This window comes from Entelurus aequoreus, linkage group LG21 (genome assembly GCF_033978785.1).
Source record: "Entelurus aequoreus isolate RoL-2023_Sb linkage group LG21, RoL_Eaeq_v1.1, whole genome shotgun sequence".
In the NCBI taxonomy this organism is placed as follows: domain Eukaryota; kingdom Metazoa; phylum Chordata; class Actinopteri; order Syngnathiformes; family Syngnathidae; genus Entelurus; species Entelurus aequoreus.
In genome coordinates, this window is record NC_084751.1 from 12,826,609 (window position 1) to 12,849,121 (window position 22,513).

Consider the following 22,513-nt stretch of genomic DNA (forward strand, 5'->3'; position numbering starts at 1 on the left):
TAATTTGTTTTCAATTAAAAAAAAAACACCTATATTTTCATGGTGTGGCAGTAATGAAAATGCCATGGGGGCGCGCCACATTCAATGACATTAAGGGGAAACCCTGGTTACATCCCATCTCTGAACAAAACAGCAGTTCAAGCTCTGCGGTTTGTGTGGTTAAAATATGATTTGTACACCCCCAGGGTATTAATTTTTTTTAAATGGATGAAGGCAGTCCATTAAAATAAAAACCGCAAAAAAATCCTTACAAAAAGCAAAACATCAGAGTTCACCCAATTGATGCTCCGGTCTTACGTCTCGGGCAATACACTATCTTGCATCATGGCTGTTCAAGTTTTGTGCAACTTTAGAGGCATGCTTTTCGCGAAATATGGTTTTAACTTTAGAATTTCCTGACAGTGGTCCACAGGGACGTTCCAATCAGGGTTTTATGCTGCCATTTCTGATGCATGATTCATCGGCTGATACTGGTCACATGTATTAACTGTATATGTTAGTAGTCAAGGAGGCTGGTAACAGATATTTGGAGCCGATATTCATTTTACAGTTTAAGTTATTTAAATAAGAATAGTATGTGCCAGTTAACAGCTGGACAAAGCTTTAAAGTACCAGTAGAATGGAAAAACAAGTTGACTTTATATGCATATTCGTGTTGGCCATGCGATAAGGTGGAGACTTGTCCAAGGTGTATCCCGCCTTCCGCCCGAATGCAGCTGGAATAGGCTCCAGCAAAGTATGTGAAAATATCATCTAAACATCACAAAATACCACAAATTCAGTGAGCCATTTTGAATATTCTGCAATTTCCTTACATTCTACGTCACTGTAGTAACGCTTCTGCACCCTGACCATATTATCAGATCAGTAATACTGGAAATACGCAAACATTGGAAAGAGATGTGCTTTTTATCATTCACAATCCTTATGTAAGACAAGATCACATATGTTAAGCTATTTTTATGCATTCAAAATCATAAATAAATAGCTAACAATTGAGTCAACAACTCGAGGGTGCTCTATTGTGCCCTATATACCCTCTAAAAACATCCAGAAAGCTCTAACAATACTCCATTTACATGTCATGACCTAAAAATTAACCAAGTATGAGTGATATTATTATAAGCGCCAACGCAGACGGCCTATTTTAACGGCACATTGATAGCAGTGAGCTAATGCTATCTTACGCTGCTAAGCCGGCAGCTGCTTCTGCTTTGTTTCATACTTGCTAAAAGTAAATTGTAGATTATAATTAATGCATCTCTCACCTGGTAGTAGACAAATGTGGTCGTAGACCGAGAAGCTGGTCGACTCTAATATCCCCCGAGATGGCAAAAAAGACACACAAAGACGCTATTTGCAGCAACATTTTTTTTTACCCTTCGTGAGGATTGTGATTGAATCTTCGTCTAAACGGAAATATGTGAGCTTCCCATCGGTTGGCATCCCAGCGAGAGTGAAAATAATATAGTAAGTAGGGCTGGGCGATATGGCGCTTTTATTAATATCTCAATATTTTTAGGCCATGTCACGATACACGATATATATCTCGATATTTTGCCTTAGCCTTGAATTAACACTTGCTGCATATAATCACAGCAGTATGATGATTCTATGTGTCTACATCACAACATTCTTGTTCATACTGCATTGATATATGCTCATTTAAAACTTTCATGCAGAGAGGGAAAGCACAACTAAGTCAATTTACCAAAACGGTATTTATTAAACAGTTATTATGCAGTGGCACAAACATTCCGGTAATTTCAAAACAGAGAGTGCAAGATTGTCAGAGACATTTTAAAACAAACTATTAGTGCACTTTTGTGCATGATGTCACTAAGATGACATATCAAAACCACACTAAATTAAAGTGCACTTTTTGTACAGAACGCCACGACAGTAGTTTAAAACAAATAAAGTGCAATTTTGTGCATGATGTCACACAAGATATTTCAAAAACTGTCAAATAAAAATGAGCTGCATAATAGGAAATCAAATAGTGTATGTCCTTCGCTATGTGGTAGTTTACTGCGGACGTTATCTCCTTCTGTTGTTGACTATTTTTTTCATACGGTGTTGATCTGGAAATGGTTGCTTCGGCATTTTGTGGGTGTGGCACCGAACGGAGATGTTGACATGCAGAGTTTCAAGCACTCTTCATTCTCTAGCGCACATATGTCAGAGTCAAGGCCCGCGGGCCATATCCGGCCCGCGAGAAGGTTTTTTACGGCCCTTGGGATGATCTTGATTTATTATTAGAACCGGCCCGCAGACCGCAGATCTTTTTTATTTTTTTATTTTTTTATTTATTTATTTTTTTTTTTAGACCGCAGATCTTTTACACGCACCAAGCGGATGCCGGTCCAAGGTTCCGAAAGGGGGCGAGCGGCCCGCCGGGACGCGCCTGCCGGCCGAAGGGCTGCAGCCCGGCCGTCAGTCGCGGAGCCCGCCGTGCCAGGCGCGCCAAGGGGGCGGGCCGAAACCCGGCCCCGAGGCCCTGAGACTTCTGCTTTGTTTCCCCAAACCGCGCGTCACCGCCGGGCCTGCACCACCGTCGGGCTGCAGCCCGAGCGTCGGTGGCGGAACCCGTCATGTGCCGCGCGCGCCAAGCGGAGCGGGGGGGTCAAGCGGGCCGAAACCCGCAGGCCACCCCCTCACCACGAGGCCCTGAGACTTCTGCGTTTGACCCCTACGCGCGGCCCGTCGGGACGCGCCCGCCGTCAAGCCACGAGGGCCAGCCGTCGGGTCGCGGAGCCCGCCGTGCCACGCGCGCCAAGGGGCGGGCCGAAACCAGCGGGGGGTTTCGGGCACCCAACTCGCCTCCCTCCCACGGAGGGAGGAGGGGGGTTTAATGTGAACATTACTGTGCAATCACATATTTAGAGTTTTTACTCAATTCAAGTTTAAAAGTTAAAGTTTAATATTTGTTTTCACTGCATGTTACTTCTCCTTAAACAAAGTGTTGTTTTTGATTTATAGATTTTTGCACTTTATTTTATTGTATTTTAATTTAATTATATTTTAAAAATATTTCAGTTGAGTGGATGATAGAAAATTGCTATTATTGTTTTTTTCTTTGAAGTAAATTTAGCCCACTTTTGCTAAAATAGAAAATATAGGCTACTGATGGTGCCTTGAATACCGGTTTCTTTCATTTAATGTTCATGTTATGGGGATTTTTATATAAAGGAAATTTGTCTTTTGTGTCTGTTGAAAATTAAAGATTACTGACAGAGCCATAAGAAAATATTGCTTTATTTATCTGATCATATTGGAATATATTTGTTAGGTTTTCAGTAGGTTCAATTAGGTTCACTAGACTATATGCGTCATTTAAAAATTTTTCAATGAACATTCGAACAGTCCGGCCCTCGGCTTGTAGCTAAATTTTTTATTTGGCCCTCCGTCCATTTGACTTTGACACCCCTGCTCTAGCGGGTGACTTTTCAAATGATGCTACAAATTAGTAGAGCTGCTACTTTTTGTAGCAACACTTTTGCCGCATACTTGACATATTACAACATCAGGGGATTTCACAAACACCTTTACTATGTGTTTAAGAGGAGCATCAACATTTGCATTTGAAAATATGGTAAATCTCCTGGGAAAATTTGTGAAAATATGGGATTTTTCTACATCACAAAAAATAGACATCTCCATTTTATACATCGTAAGATTTTCTCGTGAGGAACCCTGAAATATTGGTTGGTTGGTTGATGTTTATTCAGAACAAGAATACCGTTTCAATATGATACATCACATATTTTACATATTTCCATTGCTCTTCAACATGTTGGGGGAAAAAAGTAGGAAGAAGCAAAGCTGATCTAATCCACCCTTTTTCCATTTCATCGCAATTACTAACATATGTTAACTTTCTGTTCTGAATTTATAAAACAATGATTTCTCAACATGGTGTTATCGATATGAAATATATGATTTGTAAATATGGCACATATTTAATAGTATGTAATAGTATTGTAGATACCGCGGTATTGCGGTTTCAAAATGTTATCGAAAACATAACCTCCGTGGCGGAGGTAATGAAGCACGCCATGGTCGTCTCAAGTGTTCCAAGCTAAAATAACTCGGTCAAGGTGCCAACGTGCCGAGAGAAAGCATCTGCTGCACACCGAAGCTACTGGATAAGCTACCATCACCCGGAAAAAATTAAACTAGCGAAGCTAAACCAGGGCTGTACACTGCGAGCATTTTAGTCGCATTTGCGACCAAAAATAGGTGGTGCGATTTATCAAAAAAAAACGAGTAGCACTAGTGCGAATACAGATTTGACCCTTTAATTAGCGTTTTGCAACTAAAAAAATACATTCAAATTTGATCAAACGAGAGTAACCTTTTCGCCCATCTGTATAACATCTTTGCAAGCCATATTGGAAATTATAACCAAATGGAAAAGTGATTGACTTGGAAGTGTCACTGATCACTCTGTGCGTGCTGACAGCTGTGTGTCCCCCCCCCTCCTTCTCTTCCACGCACAGAGGGGAGCGGGGTTTTAAAAGTTATGGTTAAAGTCCCAGCAATAGTCACACACACACACTAGGTGTGGTAAAATTATCCTCTGCATTTGACCCATCCCTATGATCACCCCCTGGGAGGTGAGGGGAGCAGTGAGCAGCAGCAGTGACCAGTTCCAACCCTTGATGATGAGTGCCAAGCAGGAAGGCAATAGGTCCCATTTTTTAGTCTTTGGTATGACTCGGCCGGGGATTGAACTCACAACCTTCCAGTCTTAGGGTGGACACTCTAACCACAAGGCCACTGAGCAGTAACAGGGCTGCGTGTGAGCTCCAAGTAGACTTCCAACACGGAAGAAACAAGGTCAACAAAGACAACATTAAGTACTTTTTTGGTAAAGTAACAAGAAACTATAATTAATTACTTTTGAAAAGTAATTTTCAGAAGACGGCCTGTCACACAGCATCATAAAGCAGTTGGCAGGTTGGTGTTTTTGGCTCACATCTTTGTGTGTATGTCCTATAATAATGTTTACCTATAAAAACACCATTGTTAAAGGTCAATTATTTTCATGTTGCTGCTGACGTTTAAACATGTCCTTTTAAACCAGGGCACTTTGTTTTACATTTACCGGTAGTTATTTTGTGTTTTTGTTTGCTGAAGAATTCAGCATAGCTAACTATTTTTTTAAAGAAGATTGGAGATTGTTGGCTGTTAGTTGGCTGGCTCTCTGTGTGTAACATTTCTAGCCTCGTCCTCCAGTAATAATGATACTTGATAATTATACTTAAAATACTAAGAAATGCAGTTAATTTGCGGTAATGGAGGTGATTTATTATTAGCTCAGGTGAGCGGCTATGAAGTCACATAATTAGCTGTTAACCGCTTGTCAGCTGGGGGACTAAAAATAAATAGTGTCAGCCAGAGGGGATCGGCATTTGTAATCAGAAATAAAAGGCAATTAATCAACACTTAATACTTTATCACAAAAAACATTCAATCCCATTTGGTCCCTTGTTTTTAAATAAATACAGTGTTTCCCCTTGATTGCCACTATATATGTGGTGGTGAGGGTGTGGCTTGGTGTCCAAACAGATGTTCAAAGACGCACACGGCGTAAAGTTAGACACTGTTGTCGGTACTAATGTCAAAAGACTGGCTTGAACAAGAAATGCATTAATTAGCTTAAAATACCTTTCTCCTCAACTTTTTCCCTCACTTTTGCTGGCTGTCAAGTGTCAACTCGTTTAGGTGCGCGACCAGCTGACACGCTTCTGACAGCCGATTTAGATGCACTTTTTTTTAATTTCAAATTAAAGCAATGAGGAACGTTTATGAAATTTGAGCTGTTTTTCAAACTAATTATGGCCAATAGTACGTAAATAATATACTATATACGGTGTATTCAGTCATATAATACATCACTTAAATATGTTTTCATGTTAAAAAAAAAAATTTAATGAGGGAAAAAAAGAAAGAAACATTTTGTTTTTAAGGTGTGGCGGCAGTAATCTTGCCTTGGCGTTGCGCCATGATCCTTTACATGTAGGGGAAACCTGAAATAGCACAATGAAGTGAAAGAAAACGTGAAACAACTGGTTGACTTCCGATTTATACAATCTTAGGGACATTAGACTTCAAAGGTTGTGCTGCCATATTTTAATTAGAAAAACACTTCACTGGTGCCAGACATAGTGAGGAATATTTTTTAGCTATTATCATCTTAGTATTCTTGGTTTTCTTTCTATTTTGTAAAATGAAGCGATTTGCTTTTTGGATTTTTTGCCATTTATTGTGCACCATTCTTCTTGGTGAGTTGTGTGGGGTTAAAATGCAGCTTTTAGAATCCATTTTGGGCGTAGCAAGCATCCACTGTTCTACTCTTTTTTTTTTTCTTTTTTCTTTACTGGCTGTGCTGAAAATGTCCGAAAATTGCTTAATTTATATTAGTCCCAGGAACCTTGCTTTTCAGGGGTTAGAGCCGCCGCATAAAATCGTGTGATTTTGCTCCTATTTCTTCCTCTCCCTTCCCTTGTAAAACTGAACCTTATTGGTTTGATGAATAATGCATAGGGACATTCATTTGCTGCAGTAGTGAAAATTAGGCCTGTTTACATGCAGTGGTTATGTATACAAAATGGTCTTTTTTGTGTCCATTTTGTGCAGGTAGAGCCTGTGTAGCTTTTCCTGGGGGGTGAAAAATTCTGCAAAGCAAATCTAATTTCCGCGAGTGGAAAAAAAAGGGTTTGGTGGGGGGAAGTCCTGAAACCCGCGGGGGTTTAATGAATCCATAAATCACAATAGTGCATGGTTTGCCGCACCCGTGTGTGTTTGCAGTGTAATTTTGATTTCCATCAAAAATTTAATCTTCCAGTCTACGAGGGTTTTAGCCGCAGCTCGTATGCCGTCTTGAATTTCTAATTTTAGGGCCCTGATCTTTCTGGATTTATTTCCGCATGATTCAGATCTGCTGTTATTAAAATTTAATTCACAGCATTAACATATAGATGGAAAATGTTTTTATGGGGGGGATTGTGGAGTATACAGTATACTGCTGGAATTTTACTAGACCGTCAGTTTGTAGCAGTCTCTGGTGTGTACACAGTATATATTCGGGTGGGGATGCGGCGCTGTGGGTGGGGTGAGGGCGGATTTATGTATTTCTTTGCGTTATTACTTTTTGAAATTATTGGTCAAGCCCCTTACTGGAAGACGTTTATTACGAGACGACAGGAAAATGTGCATTTGATTAAGGAAAAGATTACTTTCCGGTCTCGGCTCAGCATAATACAAACCAGTGCAGTGATTGAAGTGACCCGTCCTCATTTTTGGCAAAGTAAAAACCTCAACCTCTGTTAGTGCTGAATTAAAATTGTTTAGCGTGAAGAGTGATGATGTCCTTTATTTTTGTGTACATGTACTGTAGCTGCATTATGATCTAATACAGGGCAATTATTTCTGGAGTCTAAAAAAAGTGGTAGACTCTTGACAGAGGATGTAAAATGTCTCAAAACAAATGAAGTACAATTCAAATAGTGCATTTAGAAAGTCACTACTGATTTAAAAAAACATATTTTGGCCTCAGCAAAGAACATTCCATAAATTAGCTGCATCATCTTATAAACCGTAGGGTTCAAATTGTAGAAACAATTTAGTAGCTTATCGTCTGGAATTCACGGTACATATGTAATGTAAAAATTGACGACACATACAGTTTTATAATTTAAAAAAATAAAACATGGGCTTTTTATTTTTTGGGAGTCGTTACATTCAAGTTGAACAGACTAGTAATTTAAATACTTAAGATATGCAAATTCAATGTTGACGAAGTAAAACATTAAAAAATAAGAAGTACAATCGACAACATATTATTGCAGCAATACAGAACATAGAGAACGTGCAAAAAAGGACTTGCTTGAGTTTTAATATTTGATGCTCAAAATTCTGTTTTTTCCTGAATGCAACTTAATTCGTGGAAGTAGTGTGTTGTTGTGGCTACTGGCTAGGCTAGTGCTGCGATGCTAATGTTCAACGAGGGCCGCAAATAGTGTTGAAGTCGCAAATAAAGTTAAATAAAGAGCGTTGACTGTGTGTTTGTGCCAGGATGTTACAGGTGAATGCAATTTTACCGGTTTTTACCGGTTTGCATTGCACTCGCACTGGAATAAGGCACTGATACAGTCTTTAATTGTACGGCGTGGATACTAACTAATAGAGGTGGGGGAAATTATCTATTTATAGATGCATCGCAATTCGGACATGGACATGTACATGTATAGAATCGATTAGTTAACGTTAATATCCGATAATCGATTTATTTAAATTTAAATAATGCAATGCAGACAGTTCTAAAATTCGACCAGCTCCTTTATTATCGGGCCTCCTTGGTCCAGTTTTGCACACATTTTCATTAATTTAATAAATGTGGGAATTAATTGAAGTGTTTCTTATTACAAATTATTTTTTTTTTTTTAGAGTTGCAAGTGATAACACGTATTAAGTGAAACAAAAAAAAATGGAAAACTGCATCCATATACATAAATTAAAGATGCATCAATAATCGATTTTTAATCGATTCATAGCTCCTGAATCGTAATTGAATCGTGAGGTGCCCAAATATTCCCACCTCTACTGGGTGGTTGTTGAGGTTTGATGTGTCAAACCCAGGTGTTTTTTTTCCCTTTAATCGCAGAGTTTGGTTTGGACGACACGCGGGAAGTCTTCTTCTGATAAGTAAAGAAGTCCGACCAACGCCATGTTTGTACAACCCCTGTCAAAAATAATGAAATCATCAAACTTTGGGGCTGTTCATTAATGCTTTTAATTTTGTAGGAAACCGCAAATAACAGATAATGCAAATTTATAGTCATGTCAAGTCAGTCAAAAAATGTTTAAATAGGGATTTTTGTTTTTGATAAAATGATGCATTTTAAATATTTTCTGTTACAGACTAAATGTTAAAGTTATTTGTAGTAAGGTGATCTATATTTCATTGGTCCTTTTTTTCTTTAATGTTAAGGGTCCAATGTTATTCAGACGTATGCTTCTAACAATTTCTTTGACAAATGATGCTATTCATGGTCGCTGCGGAGAGTGGGGGTCGGGGGGATGCAAAATGTATTCTTAATTAAGAGGCACAGATAGGCTCCAGCAGCCCCCGCGACCCAGAAAGGGACAAGCGGTAGAAAATGGATGGATGGATGGATGGATGTATTATATGAAGGATAAAAAGTGTACTGTAAGTACCTTGGATGTTGTCATTGCGTCTACTCTGTCAACAAATACTGTACAGTACAGCGCCGTCTTTTGTGTTTTATGTTGCATGATTGCACCAGGTAAAATTCCTAGTTTGTGAACCCGTTCTCAAACAATGGCAATAAACACTTCTGTATTCTGAGTCTTTAGCTAGCTATAATGTCGAGGAGAAGCTGGACCGATGAACTGAAGCTTTGTACTGAACCAGGATTATAATTTACGATTACACTTTTATTCACTCTCTATGCATATCGACTGTTTACTGTTGTGAAGGCAGTGAAGTTTCCTAACATACTTGGCGTAAAATTGTTTTGAAAAATGTCTCACAATTGGACATAAATCCTAATGTTATTCATCTGTGCTTACCAATTACTGTCACTCTTATCTTATTTTCGCCTCCTTGATATGCAAAGCCCATTTAATTCCAAACCATTTGTGGGCTCATTACCTTCACTTTCATCTATTTGTGTTGGGGTTGTACCTTTTTTCAATTCTGCTTTGTTGTATCTTGCTTGTTTTCAAATACATAACAGATGGTCAAAGAACGACAGGACACAATAGGTATTAAATTATATGGATAAGTAGGAATGTAGGTTTGCTTTCTTTATTCAAGGGCCAGTTGCTGATATTATGTACTGATGTTGTCAGAGGGGGATGCAAATAGTGTGTCTGCTGGACGGACACCAGTCATGTGACCACTGTGATAAAAGGGTTTTTCCAATGGCCCAAAAAATACAGCTAAAACACACCCTGCTGAGTCTGCGTTTTTTCCCTTCAAAACAATGGGTGTGCAATATCAATAGGTGTGTTTCAGTCTCTAGGCATACAATGAAATACAAAATAATGTTTTGCTTTCAGTCTTGGGAAATTGATACTTGTAAACATCTAATATTTCCATATTCCATATTTCTTTACAGCCAACATATGTAAAAAAAAAAAAAATACAGACGGAGATAATTTATTGTGTAATATATCAATGTAAATTCTGTTTTTTTACACCGACGCCTTGCTTTTATGTGTGAGAGACCGACGTAACCCTTAGACTCTTAATTGTCTCATGTTGTCATGGAAAGAAAACCTCAGCGATGAAACTGAAATTTAAAAAAAAATGGTATGCTTATCTGGCATTTAGAAGTAGAAAGAAAATAAAAAGAGATTATAAATGAAAATGTTGCAGTGGGTATGGTTAAATTTACCTAAATAGGAATCTCTCCCAGCCCCCTTTGCATTCAACCTTAACTATTTGGCATTTCAAGTTGTATATTCTCCATTTGACATTTAAATGTCATGGTTTCCATTTTCCCTTTAAAGCCGCATGTAAACAAGCATATGCTGCCCAAATTGCCTAAAAAAGGGATTCTAGAACGGCTCAGGTTGTTGTTCTTGTTCTTTGTTAGTGTTGACTGAGCTATATTGTTCTGAACAGCTATGGTAACAATGCATAGCTTTCATTGCTAGGCTATTGCCACATTGTATTCTATGGTCATCATCACACTTCTTTCTCCTTTTCGCTATGGTACCTCCCTGTAGTGACAGTAAACAAAGCCAAACAAAAAGCAAAACACACTGGAGTAAGGATGTAAACATTACTGGTATTAATGATAAACAGTGGTAAAACTCGCCAACTGTTAGTTTTACCGTTTCAAATTCAAATCCTCGTGAAATTATGATTAACCTCTCTGACAATCTCACAGACCGGTGACATTGCCCATTTCATGGAGAAGCAAGCCAGCCTGCTAAGCGCTAGTTTTTTTAAATGCTAACATGAATACAATACACGTCAAAATCTTTCCCCGTTACAAACGTCATACTTATATATACACATTTCTGTCTGAACTACTAAGCTATTTAATTGTGCACATTGCTTTGTTAGTACTGAGAATCTAAAGATTAACTCTATTAATAATAAACGACAAACAGCATTACTGTTTCAGATTAAGATTAACGTAAAGTTGTGATTGATAACCAAACATAGTAAAACTCACAGACTGGTGACGCTGCTCATTTCCTGGAGAATTAAGCCAGCTAGTGCGCAGCGCGACAGCTGCTAGAGCTAATGCAGCTAATCGCTAGCTATCAGATAGCGAGTTAATCGCTAGCTTTTATAGAAGCTAATTTGAGTTCAAAACAAATTGTCTTTCCCCGTTTCCAACGTCCCCGATCTAAACTTGTATAAACACATTGCTGTCTGAGCAACTAAACTGTTCAATCGTGCACATCGAACCCACTGACTGCACTTTTATTTTTGTGTTCTTCAATATGTATACGTACTTTTTGGGCACATTCAACAATATTGTGATAATAATGATAACGTCATATAAAATGTTTTTATCAATACATCCTTACCAAGATAGATTGATAGCTGTGAAGACCCATTAAATACAGTCGTGTCTAAAACAGGAAGTGAACCCGGTTGGACTTGCAACAAGAAACACTCTAAAATCTTAAAAAATTAAAATGGAAGAACGTAAACATTTAAACACCTAGGTAACAATAATATGCCCAAGCAGTATTTAATGTTTGTTCTGCCAAGGAAAGTATCTTGTGTTTATTTATTTAAAAAACAACAATTGGTTAAAAGATTCCAATGTTTATATAAGTACGTTTTTTTTTTTTTTAGCACATTCAGCAATACTGTGATAATAATGGTAACCAAGATCATTTTGATCACAATAAGTATGATATAACATTTTCATATAATCACATCCCTTTGAGTGACGCACAAAGGCCATCCCTAGGTACATTTTAAGCAATTGAACTCTTAATTTGGTAAGTCATGATGAAGCTTGTCTCTTCAAAGTATTGTCTAAGGTATTTGCGTGACTCTTTCATACTCTTCCTGATATCTTCCCTTTATTCAGATTTAATTATATTCAGAATTTTATTTAGAAACCCCTCTAATATTCCCCAAAAATAATAAGGCCCATAATTATGTACTATTATTACAAGACCTATTTTCCACTCCTTCCATGATATCAGTCATACAGGTTTCTTCCAGTTTTGCTTGGTTGCATTCTGAGCACATTCTCCTTGCAGTACCTTTTATAGTCGTGTGCTGAAGTATCAAGCTATGTAAATTTGTGATCGTTCTGAGAATTTCCTGAGAAGGTCCTGTAAGAACAAGTCAAGTCAACCTTTTCATTATGGCTATCTGCTATTTTTGTCAGTGTTTTTGTAGACTGACTCATTCTATTAGGGATATGACCAAAGTCTTAATGTTCTGAACTCATGCTTGTGTTGTTTTGCATAGAAAAATTCTGCCCCAAGGAGTTGTACCTTTTAATAGAGGTCTTAATGGTTGTATCTCAGCTTTTTGTAGCTGATGTGATGGCGTCTTTCTTTTGAGAGCAAATTAGTTGGGACTGAAACAACAGTCCCCGTGACCCCAAAAGGGACAAGCGATAGAAAATGGATGGATGGATGGATGAATCAACAGTGCCTCGGCTGGTTGGAGCCAAGTGGTACCTCTTTTGCCTTGATTAGATGTCACATGTCCCCAGAAGCAAGTTGATGTGGGCAGTTTAAATTTGCAACTAATATAACTCATGTTACTCTGCCAGCACATAGGTTTATTTTTGGAAATATTAGTTTTAAACACACAGATAATGACGAGAGCACTTTGTGTCAACATGTTTGAATATGGCTGCTACAGATTCCCGTCCCCCCCTTTTAAATGTTATAATCCATCGTATTTTCACACAATAAACCAGGCATTGGAATCTTGTCTGCATTTTTTTTGTTTTAATAGTTTAGCACTAGTTTGAGCCAAATTAGGAAATAATGACTCTGCAGTCATGGGCAAAACTATTAATTGAATTAGCTGTCAATCTGTGATTTGGGACATAACTTTTCCGTTTTTTGTAATTGTAAGTTGTTTCGCCTTTTGTTAATGTGTTTTCAGAAATTGTGAATTGTTTTGTATTTTGTTATTTTGGTTTGTGAAATTTTTAATTGGTTTGGCTTTTGTTAATTTGGTTTAGGGCTGCACAATTAATTGACTTTGAGGTTTTAATTAGTGCAATGACGTAACCACCAGAGGCTAAGTGATTTTTTTTTCCCTTCGGCGTCACTGGCATTTGATTGACAGACATGTTCGCCAATCAGAATTGTTGAGCCTCGGGTTTGTTCGTCTTTTGCTTTAAACAGGTAAAAAGAAATACATTTCACTCTGTGCACCGCTCTCATCACCTTAACGCGTTTATTTAACAATAGAATTAAGTGAACGCAGTGAGCCCTCTTTTTAGTCATTCACATTTTTGTCCGAGGGGGCAGAGAGCGTGGCGCCAGCTTTACACAAAAGCAAGCACAGACAGCCTCCCAGCTCTCAACTTGCTAGTAAGAAGTGCTGTAAAGCAACCCAAATTAGGGCAGGGAAATCGGATTACAAAGCCAAATGTCCCGTTTTGGTAATAATTTAGCTTCAGATCGAATGGGCAATATGAGCCCATCAACATGGACAAATGAGCAAGAATGCTGTGATCACGTGATGGCAATAAACAAAAAGACAAAGTCCTACCGACTGGGAAAAATGCACTTTAAGATGTTCAGTATTTATTTAAGTTACATTTTTGCTTACATAAATTATTCCATTTAATTTTTTAAATTTTTATTTAGGATAAGAATTATTTATCTTCCAGTACAATGGTAAATAATTCTACAGTTATGAGAAATAATCCAATCCAATCCACTTTATTTATATAGCACATTTAAACAACAAAAATGTTTCCAAAGTGCTTCACAAAAATATTAAAAACAAGATCCAAACAAAATAAATAAATATAAAAACAATATAAAAATTAAATATCATATAACAGATTTTAAAGGGTGAAACCAATTAAAACAATAAATAGAAATAGAAATGTAAAAACACAGAGGACCACACAACTCACGTAGTATTAAAAGCCAGAGAATAAAAGTGGGTCTTAAGATGAGACTTAAAACACTCCACTGTGGGAGCAGTTTGAACATGGAGGGGTAGAGTGTTCCAGAGCTTAGGGCCGACCACAGAGAAGGCCCTGTCTCCCCTGGTTTTAAGTCTTGTCTTGGGCACCATGAGCTGGAGCTGGATCTCGGACCTCAGAGCTGCCGCAGGAGTGTAAATTTGGATGAGGTCCGAGATATAATGAGGTGCCAGTCCATGCAAAGCTTTAAAACCAAACAGCAACATTTTAAAATCAATTCTAAAATGAACAGGGAGCCAGTGCAAAGTCTCAAGAATTGGGGTTAAATGCTCGTGTTTCCTGGCCCCTGTTAAAAGTCGTGCTGCCGCGTTCTGGACTAACCGCAACCGGGAGAGAGCTTTTTGGCTAATGCCAGCATAAAGTGCATTGCAGTAGTCCAGGCGACTTGAAATAAAAGCATGCACGACTTGTTCATAAAGGTTCAAAGATAAAAACGGTTTTAATTTTGCTAAAAGATAAATATGATAAAAACACGATTTTAAAACGCCATTGACTTGTTTATCAAGTTTAAAATCACCGTCTATAGCAGGGGTGGGCAATTAATTTTTACCGGGGGCCGCATGAGCAACCCGAGCACTGCTGGAGGGCCACACCGACAATATTTCAATTAAATTTTGCTGAAATTATTTTTGATATACCGTAAGATAGATAATAATAATATTTTCATTTAACCTAACTTATCTTTATACAAAAGCAGATGGCTTTTGATGGTTTTATTTTTAACACTTTCTTACACAACACTTCCTGATGTATAATACAATACAAACATTTAAATTTCTGTCACTTTATCCTGCATCCTCTTTGTTGTGAACGTAGCACGCCTGTCAGGTGATTGGCGAAGAAGGAGGAAGCGTTGCTGTTGCGGAAATGAGGAGTGAGGATTGGTTTTCCTTTTGGAAAGAACGAGATAAGTTGAGCTGTGTTAGTATAGCATGCTCAATAAAAGTTTAAAAAGTGCATCAGACTTGGTGTGCACTTCTTCTGGACGCTACAATTGATGTCAGAAGTGGGATGAAATGCCTCCCAGTTCGCCTTGCCATCAAACCTGGGAGTCTTCATTGAGGGTGGAATTCCCCCCGTGGCAAGCAGTGTGGCTGCACCTGTAAACGCTCTCTCTCTCTCTCTCTCTCTCTCTCTCTCTCTCTCTCTCTCTCTCTCTCTCTCTCTCTTTGCGGCGAGCTCCTCACGTGGCACGCACCTCCCGATGACGTAGCACACAAACAGTGCAGTATGCGCAAAGTTTTACTTCTGCCACCAATTGTAGCGTCCAGAAGAAGTGCACATCAAGTCTGACGCTCTTTTTAAACTTTTATTGAGCAAGCTATACTAACACAGCTCAACTTATCTCGTTCCTTCCACACGCACGTCTCCTCACTCCTCATTTACGCAACTCAAGAAGACAACATCTACTTCAGCAGGTCGTTACACTATATTCTTTAAACACAGCAACATGTGTACCACAAATAAACACACGGCTTTACCTTTTTGTTGAAAACACGCCATTCGTCATCAACTTTTCTCTTTTTAGCGTCTCGGGGATAACCGGGCATCACTTGTCACTGTGTGCCTTCCCTCACAGGACATACGCACATATAACACTTTTCAAAATAAAAGCAGCACAGTTGTATTGCACGCACGACAAAGATGTTTTTTTTAATTTATTTTGTAATTTGAGATTGCCGCTGCGCGCACGAGCATACGTCCACACGGAAGTAATACAAATAACGCTTTTCAAAACAAAAGCAGCACCGTTGTATTGCACACTCGAAATAGATGCTTTTTTAAATTTATTTTGTAATTTATAATTGGCCTCACGCGGGCCGGACAGGGACGTACAAAGTGCCGGATGCGGCCCGCGGGCCGCACAATACCCAGGTCTGGTCTATAGTGACGCCAAAGCTGGTGACTTTGGGACACACATCATTTTGCAATGGTCCCAAGTCAAAAACTAAAATTTCCGTTTTTCCCTCATTCATTATTAAAAGTCTCTTGAGAAGGGGTGTCAGGGGGCCGTGGCCTTTTGAAATCGGCATATGAATTTGGCAGTCGTCTGCATAAAAATGATAAGACACTCCATGCCTCTTAAAAATCTCTCCAAGAGGGAGGAGATAAAGAGCAAACAGGATGGGGCCCAGAATAGATCCCTGGGGGACACCACAGTATAGCAGAGCAGAAGAAGAGGTGGCGTCCCCAAGTGTATATCCCTTTAAATGGTTACTTGCAATATTATTATGTATTATGATTACATTACATTATAAACAATTATTTGTTATGGTTATTTCTTAAGTTTAATGCTGTAGATAAAAGCTGTGGTTCTGTCTGCATAAAGCCAAATATTTGTAAAAGTAAATTATTGCATATTGTTCTGTGTAGCACATTGAGACAATAATAGGTTGATTGACAGTCTAAAAGTGACATGTCTTCCTTTACTTGTTACTTTCTCGGTTTTATGCACGTATGTCTAAAATATAAAAATCGCCAATATAATCACAATCACAATTAGGTTTTTTTCCTCAAAATCATGCTGTCCTAAGTGGTTTGTGCAATTGTAAGTTTTATATTTTGCTATATTGGTTTGTGTAACTGTCATTTTTTTTTCTTTCGTTAATTTGGTTTGTGTAATTTTTATTTTTTATATCGTTATTTTGGTTTCTGTAATTGTAAGTTGTTTTGTCTTCTATTAATTTGGTTAGTGTAATTTTTTTGTTATTTTGTCTTTTGTTAGTTTGTTAAAACCCAATCAGTTCAGCGTCAACAAACAGCAAAAGGTACTCCTGTCAAGGGCTTCATTAAGTGACCACTTAACGTTGGAAAATGCTTCTTCCTGTGTGTTGAATAAACTTTAGGCATTGTAAGTTAATATAGCAAGTGTGCAAGACTTACATAACATCAGGAGCTTAGAAAATAACACTACTTTAGGATATAATTGTGTGCATTTCAGTTAATAACACAGCATAAAATATATTATTAAAATGAATGTATAGGCATGGATGGCAGTTCATGACAGTAGCACTTGAGTTCATTGCCTACTTGAGTAACATTTTTCCCTGGGTGATCAATAAATTTAATCTTAGTCTTATATTGATAATACCTTTATTATTTAATTTATTTCTAGCAATAATACTTTTTGTTTATATTTATTATTTTGTACTTGAATTATCTGTTATTTCTATGTTATCAAAATCTCTAAATAATGTCTGATTTTATACATGTTTTATAATTGTTTCTTGTGAAATTTGATTATTTATTAGTTTATTACTACTCAGTAGGACTGGGCGATATGGCCTTTTATTAATATCTCGATATTTTTGGGCCATGTCACGATACACGATATATATCGCGATATTTTGCCTTAGCCTTGAATGAACACTTGATGCATATAATCACACCAGTAGGATGATTCTATGTGTCTACATTAAAACATTCTTGTTCATGCTGCGTTAATATATGCTCATTTTAAACTTTCATGCAGAGAGGGAAATCACAACTAAGTCAATTTACCAAAACTGTATTTATTAAACAGTTATTAAGCAGTGGCACAAACATTCATGTCATTTCCAAAACAGAAAGTGCAAGATTGTCAGAGACATTTGAAAACAAGCTATTAGTGTACTTTTGTGAATGATGTCACTTATATGACATTTCAAAACAACACTAAATTAAAGTGTACTTTTTCTACAGAACGCCACTACAATAGTTAAAAACAAATAAAGTGCACTTTTGTGCATGATGTCACAAAAGATGTCACACAAGATATTTCAATAAGTGTCAAATAAAAATGAGCTGCATAATAAGAAATCAAATAGTATATGTCCTTCGTTCTATGGTAGGTTCCTGCGGACGTTATCTCCTTCTGTTGTTGACTATTTTTTTCATACGGTGTTGATCTGGAAATTGTTGCTTCGGCATTTTGTTGGTGTGGCACCGAACGGAGACGTTGAGATGCGGAGTTTCAAGCACTCTTCATTCTCTAGCGGGTGACTTTTCAAATGATGCTACAAATTAGCAGTCCTGCTACTTTTTGTAGCAACGCTTTTGCCGCATAATTGTTCAACATATTCCCACTTGAAGCCAAACCACCGCCAGACGATGGACCCCGTGCTTTTTTTCTTGGGAATTAATTCTTCCTACATTTGTTACCAGATTTGCACCTTCTCTCTCTCGTATTACCACTCGCACCACTCCGTTAGCATCACAGCTAATTTTACCTTGTCGCTCCCTCTCTGCTCGGGGAGGGCGTGTGACGTTGCACATGTGACGTATGTAAGAAGGTGCGCTTGGTATTTATGTCTGTGAGAAGGAGAGACAAGAAAGAGTGGGAAACGCATGTAGTGTAATGCCCGCAGCTAAAAGCAACTTTGTGAGAACATATACTCGAATATCACGATATAGCCATTTTCTATATCGCACAGAGACAAACCCGCGATATATCGAGTATATCGATATATCGCCCAGCCCTACTACTCAGACTATAATCGTACAGTCAAAATCTATAATTGTTGCATCCCAACCTTCAGCAGAGGTAGCAAAAACTTTGGCACTTGCAAAGCAAACTATTCGTGGTGGAACCTAATGGTAAAAAGTTTAACAACAACGACTTTTATACATTAAATCCTTTTTCTGCTTTTCTGTTACTCATCGCCCATCAAGGAGTCCAGGGTCAGAGGAGGCGGGAGTCATGAGTGCACCAGAGGCGGGAGTCATGAGTGCACCAGAGGCGGGAGTCATGAGTGCACCAGAGGCGGGAGTTATGAGTGCACCAGAGGCACCCAATCCCGGCAAGGAGCAAGGGAGTGACGGGAGCAACGGAACACCCTCGACATCCACTGCCACAGACAACAGGGGTGCCAGTTCGCCTCCGGTCACGATAAAGAAGGAGCCCGAGACCGCGGAGACGAGCAATGGCAGCATCGGAGACGCTCTCAACCCGGCAGAGATCTGCGTCGTCATCGGGGGGAGCGACCCTAAAGCCAGCGGAGGCGGATCACGTAGAGCTCAGTCGGAGGGTATGTTTGCCCTTGGTACACCTCCTCCAACGAAGAGCACAGATTCGTGCATAGGTGTGTTAAATATGTACTATACACACTAACTTTACCAGCTTTAACCTTTCCTCGCTCATACTAACAAATTAAAAGTAGCAGTGTTGCCCGCAGGACTGCAATCTATCTGTGGTGTTGGGTTTCCGGGGGGGCGCTAGATGATGCCATCGTCTAATTTGCATTGAGGATGTAATGAAATGAATATAATGATATATACCGGATTTTCCGGATTATAAATTGCTCCGGAGTATAAATCGCACTGGCCGAAAATGCATAATAAAGAAGGAAAAAAACATATATAAGTCGCTCTAGAGCAGCGGTCAGCAACCTTTTTGAAACCAAGGGCTACTTCTTGGGTACTGATTAATGCGAAGGGCTACCAGTTAGATACACACTTAAATAAATTGCCAGAAGTAGCCAATTTGCTCAATTTACCTTTAACTCTGTTATTATTAATAATTAATTATATTTATCTTTGTGGAAACACTGATCATCTTAATGATTTCTCACAATAAATATATATAGAAACAGATAAATATCAATATGCAACACTTTATTTTTATATTTTCTCTAAGTGCACATTTTTCAAATTGAACATTTTCAAATGATCACTTCTAAGACAGTCTTGTGAAATCACAATATCCCATTTTAACTAGCTAGCCACTAACATTTTTTAACAAATCATGAATTACTTTGCACCATGTTTGTACAAATAATAACTCATGTAAAATACAAAAGTCAACTCTCAAATTTTTAAATAAATCATGTCACACTTTGAACTGGACACCAAATCTGTTATCTGTTTCTTTGTCAGTTAGTGGGAAGCCTGGCATTGCATGCTGTTAACTAGTGTGTTGTACTCTGGTGTGTAACTTGACACTGCAACTCAGAGTGAGTCTTGCAGATGTGCATCAGTGAGGCGTGTTCTGTGTTTGTTCTTGATGAAGTTCATGTCAGAAAAGGCTGATTCACAAAGATAAGATTTTTCCTCATTGTTTGCGGAACCTTCTTAATCTTTTGGACATATTTTCACAGCAATCTGGCCTTAAGCTTAATTATGATAAATGTAAAATGTTAAGGATCGTAAATCTAAAGGGAACGTCCTTTCGAATGGAATGCAAAGTGCCTGTTTTGTGGACAGATGGACCAGTTAACATACTTGGTGTTGTTGTCCCAGAGAATCTGGAAAATCTAGGCTCAGTAAATTATGATAATCGACTAAGAAAGCTGGACAAAATTATGCAATTATGGAAATGGAAATCCCTAACCTTGTATGGTAAAATGTCTATTGCCAACTCGTTAATTATTCCTCAATTTATTTATTTGTTTTTGTCATTACCAGCTCCATCACAAAACTTTTTTAAGATTTATGAGCGGAGGGTCTTCGATTTTGTCTGGAACGGCAAACCGGAAAAGATTAAAAGAAAGGTTTTATACAATGAGTATGAATATGGGGGCCTGAAACTTCTCAACCTTGAAGCTATGTGTCTGTCTTTAAAAGCATCAATTGTTCCAGAGATGTATTTAAACATTGAGTGGTACACAAATGTCCTGTTGGACAAAAAACATGTACTGTATCAAAATAAATTGTATCCTTTTTTACAAGTGATCCCCTCCCAGAGAGTCTGCTGGGAAACATAAAGGAAACAATCCACTCATAGTGGTGTTTTCAATTTTATGTGCCAGAAAAAAGAGACGATATTTTGCAGCAGTTAATATGGATGAACTCCAATATTGTAATAGATGGAAAGCCTTTCTTTTGGAAAAATATGTTTGAAAGAGGAATCATTTTTGTCAATGATATTATCAATGAGAATGGTAAAATTATAAAGTATGATGAATTTAGAGCTATGTATGGTGATGCTTGCTCAAGCTTTTCATTTTATCAACTAACTGGAGTAACTGGGAAAAGATGGAAACAAATAATTAATTATGGAAATACTAAATTATTAGTTTGTAAACCTCTAATAAGAAATTCTAGTTGGCAAAAAGGAACTAAAATAAATAGAAAATATATAATTTTTATTTAATAAAGAAATCTTTGAAGGCTGCCTCATACAACACAAATGGAAAATGGGAGGACTTTTTTGACTGCCCGTTGCCATGGGATGCCATATTCAAACTAACCTATAAAACCACTATCGATGTGCAAAATCGTTATTTTCAAATTAAAATTATTTATAACTTCTTACCCACAGGGAAAATGTTAAAATTATGGAATATGGCAGAGTCAGATGATTGCCGATTTTGTTGTCAGGAGCCTGAATCCACCCTGCATTTCATTGACAATCATGATTTAGTCAATTTAATTATAGTACTCGGTAAAATGTTTATTTTTTAGGCCAAAAACAGAAATTCACTTAGTATTACTTTCTTTAAAACATTTATTCAGTTTTTTCTAACTTTAGAAAGTTACATGGTTGAAAACGATAATGATGCCAAAAAACATTTAAAAAAAGATGAGAAGTCCTCAAAGGCTTATTTTGAAAGTATAATTATGTTTATAGATTATATGATATCTGTTGTTGTGTTCCCTAATTTGAGTGACCTGGACATAATCTGGACTGTACATTTTGAAAATGTAATTTTGTTTATAAATTATATGCAATCTGTTGTGTTCCCTAATTTTTTTCTGTGTACATGAATGAAGGTGTGTGTTGCTGAGTCCGACTTGGACATTATCTGGACTGGGCCTGGTTTAAAAAACCCTTTAAACAAATCTAATTTCATTGACAACCTGGTCTGTTGAAGATAAGGCCCTTTTAAAAAAAATAAAATAAAATAAGATAAATAAATAAAAAACATTTTCTTGGATAAAAAACAAAGTAAAACAATATAAAAATAATTACATATAAAATAGTAATTAATGAAAATGTTAGTGGACCAGCAGCCTATACAATCATGTGTGCTTCAGGGACTGTGTCCCTTGCAGATGTGTTGTCTATGTTGTGGGAACCAAAATATTGGTAGCAGAAAGAAATAACCCCTTTTGTGTGAGTGGGTGTGGATGAGTGTGCATGGGGGAGGTTGTTTGGGTTGATGCCCTGATTGAAAGAGTATCTTGTGTTTATTCTATGTAGATTTAATTTAAAAAAAAAAAAAAAAACTTTTTTATTTTTTTTAAATTTTTTATTTTTTTATTTTTATTTTTTAGAACAGGCCCGCGGGCGTCTCATCTGGTCCTTACGGGCGACCTGGTGCCCGCGGGCACCGCGTTGGTGACCCCTGCTCTAGAGTATAAGTCACATTTTTTGGGGAAATTTATTGGATAAAATCCAA

At 37.8% G+C, this 22,513-nt stretch overlaps 1 protein-coding gene across 9 annotated transcripts in view; it reads left to right on the forward strand.

Annotated features, from left to right (window-relative positions):
• znf618 (zinc finger protein 618) overlaps positions 1–22,513 on the forward strand; it is an 83,846-nt gene that overhangs the window by 23,023 nt on the left and 38,310 nt on the right. For 8 of the 9 annotated variants that reach the window (XM_062031002.1, XM_062031010.1, XM_062031009.1 and 5 more), the window contains one exon: positions 18,846–19,255. In XM_062031002.1, coding sequence (XP_061886986.1) covers positions 18,846–19,255 — 410 coding nt within the window. The remainder of the gene's footprint in view (positions 1–18,845; positions 19,256–22,513) is intronic. The other variant, XM_062031007.1, reaches the window with a different exon arrangement.